General features: G+C 54.5%; 1 protein-coding gene across 1 annotated transcript in view; it reads right to left on the bottom strand.

The window, feature by feature from the left end:
* Positions 1 to 17,895, bottom strand: part of IGF2R (insulin like growth factor 2 receptor) — a gene marked incomplete at its 5' end in the record, with an annotated part of 104,333 nt that overhangs the window by 72,838 nt on the left and 13,600 nt on the right. Inside the window, 6 exon segments of the mRNA XM_014589243.1 lie at positions 1,858 to 1,961; positions 2,981 to 3,146; positions 3,351 to 3,513; positions 6,231 to 6,336; positions 10,653 to 10,782; positions 13,140 to 13,272. Of these exon segments, the coding sequence (XP_014444729.1) occupies positions 1,858 to 1,961; positions 2,981 to 3,146; positions 3,351 to 3,513; positions 6,231 to 6,336; positions 10,653 to 10,782; positions 13,140 to 13,272 (802 nt within the window).

Raw genomic sequence — 17,895 nt, 5'->3', positions numbered from 1 at the left:
GGCGGGCCTGCAGAGCCAGCGGAGGGGCCTGGAGGGACCTGGAGAGCCCGCAGAGGGCAGCCTAGGGCAGCTGCCGCCAGAGCCACGCACAGTACCTGATAGAGGAGGCGGCATGCCTGGGGCTCAGGATGTGGGGCACAAGGAAGTAACCCAGAAAGTCTCCTGGAAGTTGGTCCTAAAGAAGTGCGAGTGAAGAACGATGGCGAACCTAAGGGGTGGGAAGTGCCAGCAGAGGGCGGCTGGACCCCAAGGCCACGCCGACTTCTCTCATCCCCAGTGGAAGGCATCACGCACTCCTGCTCAAAGTGCTCGAGATTCATGACTTCCAAATCCAGTCCAACTGTTCTGTAGGACACACGGGTTTTCAGACCCCGCTCCAATCACCGGACACCTGTCCACGGTCACCGTCAGCCATGTTCTGAGGATGTTCCTCCGACCTGCTCACGGCTCCCCCGGTTCATGCCTGGCCCCAAGTCCTGGCCCCACGGTCGCCCAGCCCGCACCTGGCGCACTCCTCACTCTGCAGCTCAGGCACCTCCTAACGCCTTCATCTCCAGGGCGCATCCCAGACCCCAGCCAGGCCGCTCTCAGTGTCTCCCTCCTGGGAAAGAGCGGGGTTGCCCTACCCTAGCACACACTGCCACCCACTGGGGTCATCACACCCTCTCCACCCCACAGCGGGAGGCCCTCTGTCATCACAGCGCTCTCAGGCCATGCAGGCCTAAGCAAACAGGTATAGGAAAACACAAGAGCGTGCTGAGAAAGTGACGCCGAGGGCCGGCCGACGCTCAAGGGGAACAGCAGAGCCTACGTGCAGCAGGAAGGGGGTGGGAGGGTCTCAGGGGCCCCACGAGCAGCGACGCCCTAAGTGCAGTGACCTAGTGACCAGGGCGTGGTGACTGAGCATTCCTGGAGGCCGCTCCCGAGGCTCGTCCTGCACTTGCTGGCTCAAAGTGGTCAGAGCTGTGTGCTACAACAATCAGCCACTGGTCCATCACCCACCAAGGACAGAAAACTGTCACAGGCACAGCCCGCTTCGTGCAGGTGGCTCTCGGGCCCTACAGTGTCAAACAGGAACCTGCTGAGACCAAAACCACCCAGATCTCTGCCATAGAAACCCATAGAACAGAAGAAAGGGCCACAAAGACTCCCGGGGCGGGGCAGCAGCATGTGTGTGGGCTGGGGCGGACGCAGGCCAGCTCCAGAACCAGGGCTCTGTGCAATGACGGGTCGGGTTGCCAGGGCTCGAAGCCTGGGTCAATGGATGGGACAGGTCTCTGGTGGAGACAGAATTCTGTCACCCAGCTCCAGATGCAAAACTTGTCTATAATCTTCAGGATCCAGATGGCTACACAGCTTCTTGAAGTGCCAGTGCCTGGTGACTCAAGGACACTTCTAAGCATAGGAAAAAGCCACACCTCTAGCTGAAACCTGCCCAGTGACATCTGAATCCCCAAGTCCCACCTCCTTGTAAAGAGCGTTCTCTTGAACTTATGACACGAAAACGGGGCCGTCCACTCAATGTGGGTGAGCAGTCTACCTCTGCAGGACCCGCCCTCGCTCCAACACAGCTCCGGATGGAAACGCGGCCCAGCAAGCCCAGCACTCTCTGCAGGACCCGCCCTCGCTCCAACACAGCACCGGGCCCAGGTCCAAAACAAACTCAGAGTGTAAAGGAAAATGGAAACGGGATGTGCGTGTCGTGGGGGAGCGGGGGCAGGGAGTGTGTTCGTCCAACAGAAAAGCCGTCTGAGGACTGGAGGTGGCCAGGTGCAAAGGAGGGCATCTGATTACCGAGCTCACCACGCTCACCGCGCTCCGAGAAGCGCAGGGACGTAACCCCCTGCACACACTCACCTGCAGTTTGATTGCACTCAAAGTTTATGACACTCATCCGCTGAAAGCCGGAGCTGCACTCTTCACCTCCAAAATATATCAAGGTGAGGTCTCCGTCAGAGTACCTAGGTTTTTGTGAATACGGAGACAAAAAGGTTTTGTAGAACTAAGAAAAAAATGAGTTTCTAAAAGTTCCTACAATAAGCCTTTTGCATGCCATCAACAAATCACTACTGCCATAGAACCGCGAGCTCCGTAGCCAGAGAGGGGAAAAGGTCTTAAGGAAGTGAGTCCCAAGTGTGCGGAACATCGTCCTCTGCCTTCAAGGCCCTAACTGGCTAGAAGAAAGTGCTGAGAGTCTTTAGGATTTCATCTGAAATCCACATTCCAGCAACCGCCTTCCACATCCTACCTGAGGAGGCCTGGACATATCCATTCCCACGTAATCTAACTTTCCTACTGTTTGACGGTAGCTACCACGTGAAAGGTCTTACAGATCCTGCAGAACCCTTTTGAGTTCTTTAAAACTTTTCTAGGGGGCCAGCAGGGGGCATGGTGGTTGAGGTAATAGACTCCCACGTGGCCAACCGTGGTTCGAGTCCTGGATCCAGAGACTTGAATCTCACACAAGATGCACGTACGTGCACATCCTCCTCTGAGAGGAGGATGGAGAAGGGACTGCGGAGTGGCCAGCCCGCTGGGGGTGAACTCTCGCTTTCTATCTCTCTGTCTCTCCAGTGAGCACATGTGCCCCGCAGCAAAAATTTCTCATAAATTTTTTTTTTGTATAATGCTAACAGTAGTTCAGATTCTCAAACTGCTCAAGAAACGCTAAAATAAATTTAAAAATACAAAACTTGTATCAACTGTGAACGGATTCAATGGCTGTCCTACAGCACAGCCCCTTACAAACGATGTGTTTACGAAGTGAACGACTCAAAGCGCAGCACGTAACCCCAGAAACCAAGAAAAACATCTCGCTGCTAGGTGAGTCGTGGCAACCTGCCCACACCAAACAGGAAGGAACCCAGATCAACTGACTTTCTGCACTTTACGGAAACCGGGAGGAGGAAGATGACCAGGGGTGAGCTGTCTCCCAAGCACACACAGTGTGCTCTGGAGCGCCGTGGGGCTGTTTACACACCGGAGGGTCTGATTCTGGTATCTTCCTGCTACTCGGACTTGGGTGGAGTCGCTCTTCTTCACTTGGCACACGGCAGCTTCTTTCTTGTTACAGATCGGGGCTTCCATCTCGCCGCAGACATTCAGGTAGAACCTGTACTCCGTCCCCTCCGATGTGTAGTGTGAGCCTACGGGAAGGGAGAGAAAGGAGACGGCGCTTTCTGACATCAGCAGGTGCTACAAAGTGGCAGCGTTACAACCTCTGGTCTAAGCCCAATTTCTGAAAAGCCCAAAGCATACTGCCCAAGCCAGCGGCACGGTGTGAGCCCACGGCCCGCCCACCCAAAAGCCTACTCTCCAGCAGGTGCAGGACGGTGCCAGCACCCACTCACCCCTGTCCTGGGCCAGGGGGCTGAGGTCGACGGCGACGTCGTGCTGCTCGCTGCTCAGGGTACAGCTCTGGCTCTCCAGGTAGTCCCTGTGGCAGGCGTACTCGGTGACCCACTCCACCTCGTAGCGGCAGTTGGAGCTGGCAGTGAGTTTGGGAATGGTGCCCTGTTGGGGACAGCGTGGGTGAGATGAGCACACACGGACCTGTGGCGCCTGCTTCCCGTGTGCTAGAGAGCTCGGAGCCAGACTGGGCTCCCTCTCCGGTTCCTAGCGCTGAGCCCTAACCCTAACACACTCACGTGATGTACCTTCTAACAAGTGTGCTTGCTTCTGTCTCCTTTGCCTTTCCCTTTGTTCTCTGTCCGGCGTACAACTTCACTTACTCTGACTCCATTTCCTTTCTGGGCACCTTCAGAGTGACACTCAGGCTTCAGCACACCCTGAACTCACCGCCTGGCACTCCACGAGCCCGACCAATGGCAGCAGTGACAAGGGCCGCGCAGTCCACCCATCCGACTGAACCCTGCTGCTGAGGGAGCCCCCCCCAAGCACATGCACAACGCAGCTGACATTCCCAAACCTCTTCCCTAGGAGGCAGCTTCCCCCCCTGTACTCAATTCTGGGCACCCCTCAAACATAAGCCCGCGTCCTGCCACTTTGATGTCCGGATAGCTTTTACAGACCAGGAGCTGCAAGGACCACCCGTGACATGAACAGGAAAGGATGAGGACAAGGGAGGTCACCATGCATTTGAGTGTCACCATCATCTTTTTAATCGCTCTCGAGAGACATGCCATGAGGGTCTCAGTACCAGGAAGGCACCGTTCATTCTGTAATTTCTTTTTTTAAAGAGTGATCTACTTAACTTTTATTTATCATTATTCTTATTTTTTCATTTGCTACAGGACACACATACTCACTAGAGAAAGACAGAGAGAGAGGGAAAGTGAGAAACAAGCCACCAAGTCCAAATCCTCATTGGCCAGGTAAGTGTCCAGCACCCCAACCACCACGCCACCTGCTGGCCCCGTTCTGTAAGCATTTGCTGAGCACCTGCTACATGCTTCCTTTACAAGATGTCAGATGACTAATTAAAAAGGCCACAGAGTTGCAAGCCCCATCCTCCTCTGTCTGACTCAAAATCGATGCTTCCAACCATCAGGCTCAGGCTAGTCAGCACTGAGTGACACAGAGCTGGGTACCAAGAAAAGCCTGCACAAAGGCCGAGCCCTGTAAGATTCAGGAAGTGTCCAGAAGGCGAATCTACAGAAACACAGTGGGTTCATGATTGCTGAGGACGAGGACAGGCAGAGACAGCTTGGACACCAGGTTTCCTTCGGGGGTGATGGAAAAGCTCTAAAATTAGATGGTGGACATGACTAATTCTGTAATATACTAATAACCACTGAACTGAATTCCACTTAAAATAGGGGACTTCTGGGACCAACAGATGGCATAATGGTTATGTCGTGGACTCCCACATGGCCAACTGTGATTCGAGTTCCAGATCTGGCAGCTCACGCCAGGCGCATATACATGCATGCCCAAAACCCTAGGAGGAGACTGGAAAAGAAGGCTCTCTGTCTCTCCAGCGAGTATACGCACCCTAGCACCCCGTAGCCACATGAGCCCTTTAGTTAAAAAAAAAAAAAAAAAAAAAACTCTTTAAAAAAAAAAAAAAAAAAAAAAACGGACTTTACAGTATATGAATTCGATAACTATGTGACACAATAAGTGTTCACTAAATGCCAGCTCCCAAAAGTTTCAATGAGCCGACACAATGTCTGAATGAACCTTCTGAGTGCTCCGTGTCAAAGCGCGTTCAGCACAAGTTCTGCCCAGTTAATGGTTAAATCCCGAGTTACAAACCCGCCTCCTCTTCCAACACCAAGAAATGCCTGTGCCCCTTGGAGAGAAACTCCCAATTTTCTTGTCATCGTGTAAAAAGACTCTTATAGAATAAAATATAGAACAAATAAAAAGGAAAACACTACCGCCACCATCAGCTTAGAATGTACAGACTCAAAGACGCCTGTAGGTGTCATCCCAATGGAAGACGTAACCAAGTACTCCTTGACGTTCCTGTTCAGAACTAACTCAGACAGTCCAGTGTCCCATGGGCTGACAGCACGTGGATGCGGGAGTCTCAGGGTGGAGGATGGAAAGCTGACCCCTGCCTGCCCTTGCCTCCCCCCTCAAAGGCCAGCTGCCAGCCTGAACTCAAAGCAAACTCCACATTTGTTTGGGGGGAGGGGAGTGTGGGTCTCTGCAAAAGAATTCCACCCCTCCTACTTAATTCTATAACAAAAAGGCGGAAATAAATCCAAGGAAAAGCCCTAGCCCTTCCTCCCCGGGATGGGACGCCCCCTCTCCATTAGCACCTCCTGTCCCGGGAAAATACTTAAGACAGCAAACCTGCGTGCACAGGCTGCTGGGCTCAAGGACAAACTGGACTCAGCACTACCTCGAGGAGGAGGGTACAACCGCACCAGCGATGTGGCAAACAGCCAGGGGCAGACAGCTGCCTGAGAGGGAGCCGCGGAGAGGCCGGAAGGGGGAGGGAAATCGCTGCTCCACTATTAACTACAATCAACCTAATCATAAACAGTTTTTAACTCTGTCCCCAACCACTGAAAATCATCCCACTCACTTTAGAACAACACCCCCTCCCACCTTGACATCTGCAGAGACCCCTGGGTGGGGCATAAAAGCTAAAAGCTGTTTTCCCTGGCACCCTGCAGGGCTGAAACCGGCCTCCTCCTGAGAGCCACCGGCGCAATGCTGGAGGCCACGTAAGCCTTGCCCAGTCACAAGTTCCACTGAGGCAGCCCACGTGGCCCAGCTGGTCACTGCCCAAGCGTCGTCTTGAGACGCGCACTCACCTCTCTCCGTTCCGACGGGCAGATGAAGGTGATGGTCACCGCTGGGCTGTGGCCATCACAGAAGTCCAGCCTTCCTGCCTCTTCCTTCCCATAGCTGAGGACAAGCCTGCAGGATCCACGTCGCGAGAAGTACAGAGACTAAGTTACACTGGAAGTCATGCCCTGCCCTGAGCTTCAGCCCTCCACTTGGGAAGCGGGGAGCAGGAGAAACATCGAAGTGCAAAGGGAGCTGCAGTGTCAATTTATTTCATTTCCATTTGGAAAAAATGTAAGAAAAACCAAGCTTCAAAGAATGGTATTTGGCTAAAACTCAAGTAAATAAAATGGCCCACATGTAAATTTAAAATACTAGGGAAAGCTGTTTGACAAACAAACAAAACCATGCTGTAGATGATCCAGCCAATAAGCGCTCACGGAGGTGAGCAGGCCTGGTGCTCTGCTGCGCCCGGCCGCACCTCGTTTCCTCCTCACACATGGCTTTTTTTTTTAAGAGGTTTTTGCCTTAAGGCACATGCACTTGCCAGAGAGAGACAGACAGGGACAGCGAGAGGGAAAATGAGAAATCACCCCCCAGGGGTTAGGGCCACACTGCAATCCCTTCTCCTCCATTATCCTATTGGGATCTTGGGCACACACACACACACACGTCCAGTGTGATTTTTCAAGCCACCGGGTCCAGGACTCTGACCACAGTTCAAGTCCCAAACCTGGTGACTTAAAACTCTCGCTGGACACATGTGCTTGTGTGCGCAAAATCCCAGGAGGAGACTGGTGGAGAAAGGATTGTGGTGTGAACGTGCCCTCAGGGGGTGACTTCTTGCCTTCTGTCTCTGGTGAGCACATGAGCCCTTTAGTTAAAAAAAAAAAAAAAAAAAAAACTCTTTAAAAAAAAAAAAAAAAAAAAAAACGGACTTTACAGTATATGAATTCGATAACTATGTGACACAATAAGTGTTCACTAAATGCCAGCTCCCAAAAGTTTCAATGAGCCGACACAATGTCTGAATGAACCTTCTGAGTGCTCCGTGTCAAAGCGCGTTCAGCACAAGTTCTGCCCAGTTAATGGTTAAATCCCGAGTTACAAACCCGCCTCCTCTTCCAACACCAAGAAATGCCTGTGCCCCTTGGAGAGAAACTCCCAATTTTCTTGTCATCGTGTAAAAAGACTCTTATAGAATAAAATATAGAACAAATAAAAAGGAAAACACTACCGCCACCATCAGCTTAGAATGTACAGACTCAAAGACGCCTGTAGGTGTCATCCCAATGGAAGACGTAACCAAGTACTCCTTGACGTTCCTGTTCAGAACTAACTCAGACAGTCCAGTGTCCCATGGGCTGACAGCACGTGGATGCGGGAGTCTCAGGGTGGAGGATGGAAAGCTGACCCCTGCCTGCCCTTGCCTCCCCCCTCAAAGGCCAGCTGCCAGCCTGAACTCAAAGCAAACTCCACATTTGTTTGGGGGGAGGGGAGTGTGGGTCTCTGCAAAAGAATTCCACCCCTCCTACTTAATTCTATAACAAAAAGGCGGAAATAAATCCAAGGAAAAGCCCTAGCCCTTCCTCCCCGGGATGGGACGCCCCCTCTCCATTAGCACCTCCTGTCCCGGGAAAATACTTAAGACAGCAAACCTGCGTGCACAGGCTGCTGGGCTCAAGGACAAACTGGACTCAGCACTACCTCGAGGAGGAGGGTACAACCGCACCAGCGATGTGGCAAACAGCCAGGGGCAGACAGCTGCCTGAGAGGGAGCCGCGGAGAGGCCGGAAGGGGGAGGGAAATCGCTGCTCCACTATTAACTACAATCAACCTAATCATAAACAGTTTTTAACTCTGTCCCCAACCACTGAAAATCATCCCACTCACTTTAGAACAACACCCCCTCCCACCTTGACATCTGCAGAGACCCCTGGGTGGGGCATAAAAGCTAAAAGCTGTTTTCCCTGGCACCCTGCAGGGCTGAAACCGGCCTCCTCCTGAGAGCCACCGGCGCAATGCTGGAGGCCACGTAAGCCTTGCCCAGTCACAAGTTCCACTGAGGCAGCCTACGTGGCCCAGCTGGTCACTGCCCAAGCGTCGTCTTGAGACGCGCACTCACCTCTCTCCGTTCCGACGGGCAGATGAAGGTGATGGTCTGGGCTGGGCTGTGGCCATCACAGAAGTCCAGCCTTCCTGCCTCTTCCTTCCCATAGCTGAGGACAAGCCTGCAGGATCCACGTCGAGTACAGAGAAGAGACTAAGTTACACTGGAAGTCATGCCCTGCCCTGAGCTTCAGCCCTCCACTTGGGAAGCGGGGAGCAGGAGAAACATCGAAGTGCAAAGGGAGCTGCAGTGTCAATTTATTTCATTTCCATTTGGAAAAAATGTAAGAAAAACCAAGCTTCAAAGAATGGTATTTGGCTAAAACTCAAGTAAATAAAATGGCCCACATGTAAATTTAAAATACTAGGGAAAGCTGTTTGACAAACAAACAAAACCATGCTGTAGATGATCCAGCCAATAAGCGCTCACGGAGGTGAGCAGGCCTGGTGCTCTGCTGCGCCCGGCCGCACCTCGTTTCCTCCTCACACATGGCTTTTTTTTTTAAGAGGTTTTTGCCTTAAGGCACATGCACTTGCCAGAGAGAGACAGACAGGGACAGTGAGAGGGAAAGTGAGAAATCACCCCCCAGGGGTTAGGGCCACACTGCAATCCCTTCTCCTCCATTATCCTATTGGGATCTTGGGCACACACACACACACACGTCCAGTGTGATTTTTCAAGCCACCGGGTCCAGGACTCAAACTGCCATGAGACAGTCCAGCAACATGACAACTACGTCATCTGAACAACTTCTAAGTAGAAGCCAGAAGTATTTTCTCACAGCCTGAAGACTCCCCAGAGCACGGGCCCAGGAGTCGGGGGCCTAGGGTCCTCCTTCACCACCCACCTGTGTGAGTGCTGGGGCAGGAAGGGATGCCACCTGCCGGGGAACCTGGCTCCTGTGGGGTCACGGCTCCCACTGCAGAATGTGCCCACAGCTCGGTGCCACTGTGGCTGCAGAGCAGCTGGAAACAGACAGATGCCTGTGTGCTCGAGACGAGCTCAAGTGCTCGCTCAGCACCCTGCACCTGACACGCTCGCTGACCCTCCCAGGACTAACCCCCACCCATGTGTCACTTGGGACACAGTGGCTGAACTGCTTCCCTTCACAGTTCCTAGTTTGGAGTCCTGGCCCCAGACCTCAGCGAGTGACTGTACTGAAGAAGACAGGACCTTTAAAGGGGCAAATAACCAGAGCCAGCCGGTGTTGTGACGTGAAGGCGCTGGGTCTCACATGGCCCACTGAGTGGTTCAAGTCCCAGACCAAGAGGCTTGGAAATCACACTAGGTAAGTGTGCATCCATACATGCTCAAAATCCCAAAAGGGGAATGGAGGAGGGATTGTGGCATGGCCATCCTCCGGGAGATGATCTCTCACTTTCTCTCTGTCTCGGGCAAGCACATGCGCCCCACGGCAAAAACTTAAAAGACGGCAAATAAGCAAAATTCCATAAAAGTTAAGCAAGTTACATCCGTGAGTTTTCCGTGGACAGGGTGCACCCCGTGGCTGTCCCCCTTCCTACAACCATGCAGATGCATGGCAGGTTCCAGAGCAGGGTAAGCCACCATGAGGCGGCCACCCAGAGCCACTAGACTAGAGAGGAAATCAAAATCCGGGATCCGGCTTCATGACCTGGTCACATGTGACAAGCTGGAGGAACAGTGTCTGCCAAGTCGGGTACAGAGGCACAGACGAGCGCGTGAGAACGGCAGCTTGTTACAGATACAGACCAGGCGCCCGCCAGGCAGCAGGCAGGGGGAAGCCTCCACCCAGGCAGGACACCAGCAAACTGCCTCTGAGAAACAAGATCATTATGGACACAAAAGTGACTTTGTGGGTGGCACAAAACACAGCACATCTGCGCGCACCTTAGGGGGGCTTTACTTAACCAAGTATAGGAGGCACCTAGCCAGCGGGGCATTCGGGTCCCCATGCGCACACACACCGGGGCCGAGTCGGGACCTCACGGTTCTGAGGTCGGAGTCCCGGTCCCTGGTGCGTATGTACACCTGCCGCGTATACCTCGGCACATGTATGACATAGCATGTTCGGGACGTGGTCACATGTGACAGGCTGGAGGAAGTACTTCTGCCAAGTCATCAACATTTACTGAAGGTGTGATCTCCCACCGAAGGGCAGGAGTGGGTGTACGTGTGTTCTGGGGGCTGGATAGTGTGACCGCGGCGAGAGACCGAGTGGACGTGAACCACAAGCAAACCAGCCTGCGTGACTCTGTCACGTGAGGTTGTCACACGCAGGGACTGGCCCACGCCCTGTGGAAAGGGATGTTCTCAGCTTAGGATTAAAACACCAACAGCAGCAGAGGCCTCGACTCACCTGTCCTTGCTCACTAGCTTCAGCCCCTCCTTGGGCTGGCCGACGTCGAATGCCTGGTCTCCTTTCAGCAGGCAGGCAGCAGTGCCCAGGGGACAGCCACGCAGCTGCAGACTTGAGTCCCGTAGCGAGTCTGCAAAGCGTCGTCATGGAGGAGTTAAATCACCCCGAGTGTCAGGAGGGGCAGTCACACATACCCCAGGCCCAGGGGCCCTATAAACACATCACTGAACTTTCAAGTCCTTATTAAGCATTCTGAGACCTTGGGCAGTCACTGGCCTCCGCAGACAGCTCTGATGACGGAGTGCCTTATACGCGCTCGCTCCGGGACCTGACAAGGATCTGCCGTGTCCCAGCAGCTGAGGAACACCTCTCTTCCTGCTCCTCAAGACCGACTTTAGCAACATCCCTTCGAGCCAGGAAGAAACTAGAACACACGAGTGCTCAAAGGAGGACCGGAACAAGACAGCCAATGGAAAGGATCCCAGGAGGGTTCCAGACTCAAATCCTGAATTGAGGGGGCGTCCCGACCAGGGCCCTCTTGCTGCCTCCCAGGTGTGAGCGAGGATTAGGAGGCGCGCGCTCCTGCCTAGGACAAAGCCTGCGCTTCAGACCGCCAGCAGCAATGGCCGCCACGACGGCTGTCCTTATCTTCGCCCGCGCACGGCTCTCTGGCACTACTGGGTTCAAGGTCGACTGTGCCTTCTTCTCCCGCTTGGCTTCAAGTTCTAGGAAAGCTCAACTGTGGCCCGCTCCACGCTGCACCAGCTCTGCCAGCTAACTGCACCTTGCTTGGGCTGCTGTGCCTTCCCCAAGGGGACAGTCATCAGCCCTAGGAGTCAGCAGCTAAAGCTGTCCCCAACCTTCCTGACACCAGGGACCGGCCTTGGGGAAGACAATCCCTGCATAGACCAGGTTGGGGTCAGCCGCTGGTCATGAGATGACCCCATTTCCACCACTATCACATATTACAATATACAGGAACCCATCACACAACTGCATGCACACCCCCAGGAGAACCTAACACTCTGCTGATCCAACAGGAGGTGGAGCCAAGGAGGCAGGCGAGGTGAGCCCAGGGAAGGGCTGCAAACTGGCCTGCACCCCTCTCCCCCCCACTGTACAGCAGGGGCACCGTCCCCACCCAGGGTTAGGGACCCATGAGCTAAGGAGCGGGCAAGCCCCCTCCTAATTACACTTCAGCCCTGACAAAATGTAAAGCAAGGAGCCCTGGGTGTGGAGGATTTGAGCACGCGGCAGCAAATTGGAAACTATTCATGCAGTTTTAAGGGTCACATTCAAACTCAGTTTGAGGCTCAGGTCAATTTCCTGAGGACAGAGAATATCTGAGCAAAAACTAGGACACCCCTAGTAAGAATCAAAGCCATTGATGCCCAACTCAAATTGTCAGTAAATTGGGAAAGAAACCATTCTAAGAAAATAGCCAGTAAATTCAGACAATTTTCAGAGATGAGATAAAAGACCAGCAATCTAAATGTTTCCCAAATCAAAACAGCATACTATTTTGGAATTCAATAACCTACAACTCTTCAGCTTTGGAACCAAACTTGAATTACTGACCCATTTTGAACAAAGATTTTTTATCAGTCTTTTTCCAAAAGAACTATAGCCGTCCTTGGAAAACAAAAGCACAATGTAATAACCTGACGGCAAAAACTTTATCAGGGCTGGTAGTAGCAGTTAGTGTAATGGCTATGTCATTGGACTTCCATGTAGTCGACCATGGTTCGAGTCCCAGACCTGGTGGCTTAAACTCACGCTGTACGTGTGTGCGTGCATGCCCAAGATCCCAAGATTTTGGAGAAAGGAGGAGAAGGGATTGCGGCATGGCCATTCCCCCTGGGGGGTGATTTCTCGCTTTCTGTCTCTCCGTCTCTCTCTGTCTTTCTGACAAGCGCACACGCCCTATAGCAAAAACCTCTCCCAAAAAAGAAAAGGAAAAAAAAAAAAAAAAAACTTTATCAGGGTCACTTTTGGTAAGCCGTGTATACTAACATTAAGAAGTAATACACAAATAAGATGGCATATAATATTCACATAAAATTTAAATTAAATTACATGTCACTGTAAATTAACTGCAATTTAAATTGTAGGTTAGGATTTACTACCTACTACCAATATCCCCACATGTGGAGTTTTTAAAAAAATATTTTCCAAATATTTTTAAGGCCAAAGTACTACAAATAGAAACATAAAGAAATCCCTAAAATGACCTCTTCTCCCTGCAGACCCTGAAGCCCCACGCACCTGGCAGGAAAGCACACAGAATGAACTCCAGGAGCCACGGAGTCGGGACTGGCTGGGGAAGACGGTGTGGGTTTGTGTGAAGAGAGCATCTTTAGGGACAAAAGCTTTCTTACAGGGACTAGTCAGTGGCCTGGCTATACGAATGAGAGGAGGGTGGAGGGCCGAGATACTGAAGCCTTTTAAGAACTCTCCAACCACCCCTCATCCTCACAGCAAACTTACCTATGTCTCTGCAAACGTTGATAAACAGAGATGTGTCGGGATCGGAGTCGTCCACCAAGTAGGCCCCACCGATCTTGATCAGTGGGTTTAAATCATGCTTCCGTAACGCTGCGTCAAATGCATAGCACGGCACCTTGGGGAGAGGGAGAGGGAAAGTGAGTTCAGCGCACACCTGTCGGAGAGGCCTGAGAGCGAGGTCGTACAACCAGGACCCATCCCAAGGGTCACCGGGCCTCGAGGCCCCCGATGACAGACGCAGACGAAACGAAGGCTGGCAGGTGCCCCAGCTCCTCCAGCTTGCTCGCCCCTCACCTGCTCCAGGCCTGTGCCCTGCGTCACCCATCTCCCTCCCCATGAGCCACTCCCCTCCACGTGCACTGTCTTCCACCTTATGAAAGTCCTCAGGTCCCACTGTCCCCTCGGCTCTCATCCCTTATCTCTGCAACGTACAGCAAAATTCCCTGCACAGTCCCTACACACAGACTCTTCCCCACCTCCCATCCCCTCCCGGATGCAGTCACGACAAGCCACTGTCCCCCACTCCACCGCGACCATGCTCACCGGGCACTAGCCACCACCTTGCTACAGGCCCGATGCTCACTTCTTGGCCTTCCCCTCACCTGGTCCCACTTGGCATCGACCACGGCCAGTCCACTCTGCCTGAGGCCCTGGCGTCCTGGCCACCTGGGGCCCGCGCTGCCCTCTGCCCCACCACTGGCTCCCCGGCCTTTCCTCCACCTAAGCGCACCGGGGCTCAGCCGTCAGACTTCCCCGGCTGCGCTCATTCCCTCGTGACTCCGTGCCTGGTAAATCCCTGCCCAGCTCTCCCACAGGTATGTGTCCAGCCTTGACCTCTGCCACGGCCCCAGATGTGTAGGCAGCGGCAGCGGAAGCCATGTCTGTGAGCAAGGCGTGGAGCCAGAGTGCTTGGGCCCAGGCCGGTGCCGGTGTTGGGTGGACGTGAGCAAGTTTCACCTCTGCTCAGCTTCTCCACGTGTCATATAGGAAGGATGTTAGTAATCCGCTCACGGAGCTGCTGTCGGGACTGAGCCGGCCTCGAACTGCGATGCCCCGCTCGGTTCAGTGCCTCAGAAACCTACTAGGTGGGACCTACTGCTATTTGCCGTCATCACCTGGTTATACAAAAGCATCTCAAATTTAACGTACTTAAATGGGCCTTCGATTCTGCCCCCAAAACACGCTCTTACCCTGACATTCTCCATCTCAGTAAATTGTGCGGCCACTAGGGCCCGATCCATGAGGTCACCCTGGAACCTTCTCTTTCACACTCTGCACCGACTGCTCGCAGCAATCCCACCAGCCCTGCTGTGACTAAAGCCATTCACTTCTCCTCATTCCTCCACTGCCACTGTGGTCTCCTGCCTACAGTCGTTTCTCAGCTGGTCCCAACTTTCACTCTTCCCTACCCTCCAGTCCATGCCTCAACCACAGGATGGAGCTTGGAAACCCAGTCAGGCTATGCTGAGCATGAACTTCGAACTCCCACATGGCCTACAGCCCTGCCCACCACCCTCCCTCATCCACGTGTGGTCTCCAGCCCTGCCCACCACCCTCCCTCATCCACGTGTGGTCTCCAGCCCTGCCCACCACCCTCCCTCATCCACGCGTGGTCTCCAGTCCTACCCACCACTGGCCTCCAGTCCTACCCCCCCCCCGCCCTCATCCACACATGGTCTCCAGCCCTGCCCACCACCCTCCCTCATCCCACACGTGGTCTCTAGCCCTACCCACCACCCTCCCTCATCCCACATGTGGTCTCCAGCCCTGCATACCGCCCTCCCTCATCCCACACGTGGTCTCCAGCCCTGCACACCACCCTCCCTCATTCACGTGTGGTCTCAGACCTGCCCACCACCCTCCCTCATCCACACATGGTCTCCAGCCCTGTCCACCACCCTCCCTCATCCTACACGTGTGGTCTCAGACCTGCCCACCACCCTCCTTCGTCCCACACGTGGTCTCCAGCCCTGCCCACCACCCTCCTTCGTCCCACACGTGGTCTCCAGCCCTGCATACCGCCCTCCCTCATCCCACACGTGGTCTCTAGCCCTGTCCACCACCCTCCCTCGTCCCACGTGTGGTCTCCAGCCCTGCCCACCACCCTCCCTCATCCACATGTGGTCTCAGACCTGCCCACCACCCTCCCTCATCTACGCGTGGTCTCCAGCCCTGCCCACCACCCTCCTTCGTCCCACACGTGGTCTCCAGCCCTGCCCACCACCCTCCCTGTCCCATGCATGGTCTCTAGCCCTGTCTATCACCCTCCCTCGCCCACATGTGGTCTCCAGTCCTGCCTACCACCCTCCCTCATCCACGTGTGGTCTCAGACCTGCCCACCACCCTCCCTGTTCCACGGATGATCTCTAGCCCTGCCTGCCACCCTCCCTCATCCCACGCAGCCTCACTGCCCTCTTAAGGCAGTTCAACCCCTTGAAACTCAATTTTGTGTCTGCGTCAACCTGGGATGTTTCTCCAGAGCACACCCAGAGCTCTCTCCCTCACTTCACTCAGGCCTCAAAGGACCCCAGCCAGGTCAGTAAGGCTTTGGCTTGGCTGCCTCTTCACCTGCGAAGGCACTTTCCGCCTCCCCGGCCCTGGCCCGCCTCGCCCCATAGGCACTGAGACACGGGCTGCTCTGTTGACCTGTTCTCACATCCTCCCAGCAGAGCGGAGGCTCCCTGGGGACAGGGGCTTTGTCACTGAGGTCACCGTAACCAGGGCTTTGGACAATGCCCAGGACACAGCAGGAACCCAGTAAACATCCGCTCAAAAGGGGGAGAGGAGCTCTGCCTCCGGGTATCTTAATGCAGTCTCAGTTCTACTGGGTCTTCAGAAGAGTCGCGATCCACTCTACGCACACATGAGTCATGGCTCTTCTGACAACCCAGCTGTTTACGATCACTCTCTCCTCTCTACCAACTAATGACTTATTTTAAAAATGCCACAGAACCCAGCACAGCTGGCAAGACCTTGTGCTTTGAGAGTTCGATTTCTTTTTCTTTTAGTCTTCTAGTGCTTCTAAGGCACTTGTGCTCACCAGAGAGAGACAGAGAGAGCCAAAGTCAGAAAGTATCCCCCAGGTGGATGGCCGCACTGCCATCCCTGCTCCACTCTCTCAGGATTGCTGGCACACATGCATGTATGCCTTGTGTGGCCTTCAGATCACTGGGTCTGGGACTCGAACCACACAGGTGGCCACATGGGACCCTGGGGCTACAACCACTGTGAGAGCTGCCTGTTTCTGAAAGGGAAGCCATTGAAACCCAAGGCAAACAAGGCCCTGGTCACCAAGTGGCCACCACCCACCGCCAGGTCTTTACTGGAAACATTCTGATGAGTTTTATTCCCAGAATAATATACCGGCATGCATTCAGCAGCCCCTGAGCAATATCCTGAAAGCCACGGTCCCTGCCATCATGCCCAAGTAGACGGTCTTATGACTTGCCATGGAGAAACCTGAAATCTACCTTTCAGACTGCAGTAGCTCGTAGAAAGTCTAACTAAAGTTAACGGCACCATGCTTAGCTTCCCATTTTTCTTAGAAAGGTGCTATTAAGCCCTGCACGCGCCCCCAACTAGCCCTCCTCCCCCAGGGCTGTCGGAGATTGTGCAGAGAGTGTTGGAGTCAATCCAACTGGCACCCCTGCCCCTGGGGGGCACGTGAACCCACTTCCACCACACCCCGAGATGGGAGCAGACAGCCTCGCATCTCTGCAATGCTGCCCAGACGTGCATGACCCCAGACGGCTGAGGAGCGGGCCCCACTCAGCGGACATGGGCACACAGGGCCCCCGTCTACACATTCCCACCACTGAGTCCTGCGGGCTGCCCAGCCCAAATCCCGCCACCTCCCAGCAGGACCCCTGGAACACAGCCACTCGGAGAGCCAGGGCAGGCTGGTGGGGTGGGAGGCCAGCAACCACGCTCCGGCTGCAGAAGGACCGCAGGGCGGACAGGGAGCAGGCAGCACAGGGCACACACAGCACCAGTCCTTGCACTGGGACACAGGAGGATGCAGGAGGACACGGAGCAGCCAGATGTGCAGCACCTCGGGCGCATACCACTGCAGGGGGGCCCAGGGCTGGAGAGCTTCGGAAAGGCGGCCAGCCCGGCATGCTCTGCCACCACACTGCCCACCAGCGTGGCATGGGAGACACTGTCGGGCCTGGGCAGGAGGACGGGCAGCACGGCTTTCCCACGCTCCTCAATCACCACTCCCGGGAGGGCCTGAGCGCCCCAGTTCCCGGTCTACGGGACGGGACAGGGGTTCGTTTTAAAGAAACGCTGTCTTAAAAACTCAGAATCTGCTAGAACCACAGCACTGAAAGGCTTTCACATCACCAACGTCCCTCCTGAACTGGACAGAGCAAAACCAACAGGACCTCACTAAGGGGATGCAAGTGTGGAGAGTCGTCGCCGAGAGTGGAGACACCACCGAGAGGGGAGACGCCGCCAAGAGGGCAGACGCTGCCAAGAGGGGAGACACCGCCAAGAGGGGAGACGCCGCCGAATGTGGAGATGCCACCGAGAGGGGAGACACCACCGAGAGGGGAGACGCCGCCAAGAGGGGAGACACCGCCGAGAGGGGAGATGCCGCCAAGAGGGGAGACGCCGCCAAGAGGGGAGATGCCAAGAGTGGAGACACCGCCGAGAGGGGAGACTCCACCGAGAAGGGAGACACCACTGAGAATGAAGACGCCACTGAGTGAGGAGACACCACAGAGCGTGGAGACGC

This window comes from Tupaia chinensis, unplaced genomic scaffold (assembly GCF_000334495.1).
Source record: "Tupaia chinensis unplaced genomic scaffold, TupChi_1.0 Scaffold000346_1, whole genome shotgun sequence".
NCBI lineage: Eukaryota > Metazoa > Chordata > Mammalia > Scandentia > Tupaiidae > Tupaia > Tupaia belangeri.
The sequence above is the reverse complement of the archived record's forward strand: the minus strand, read 5'-3'. Positions and strand labels throughout refer to the sequence as shown.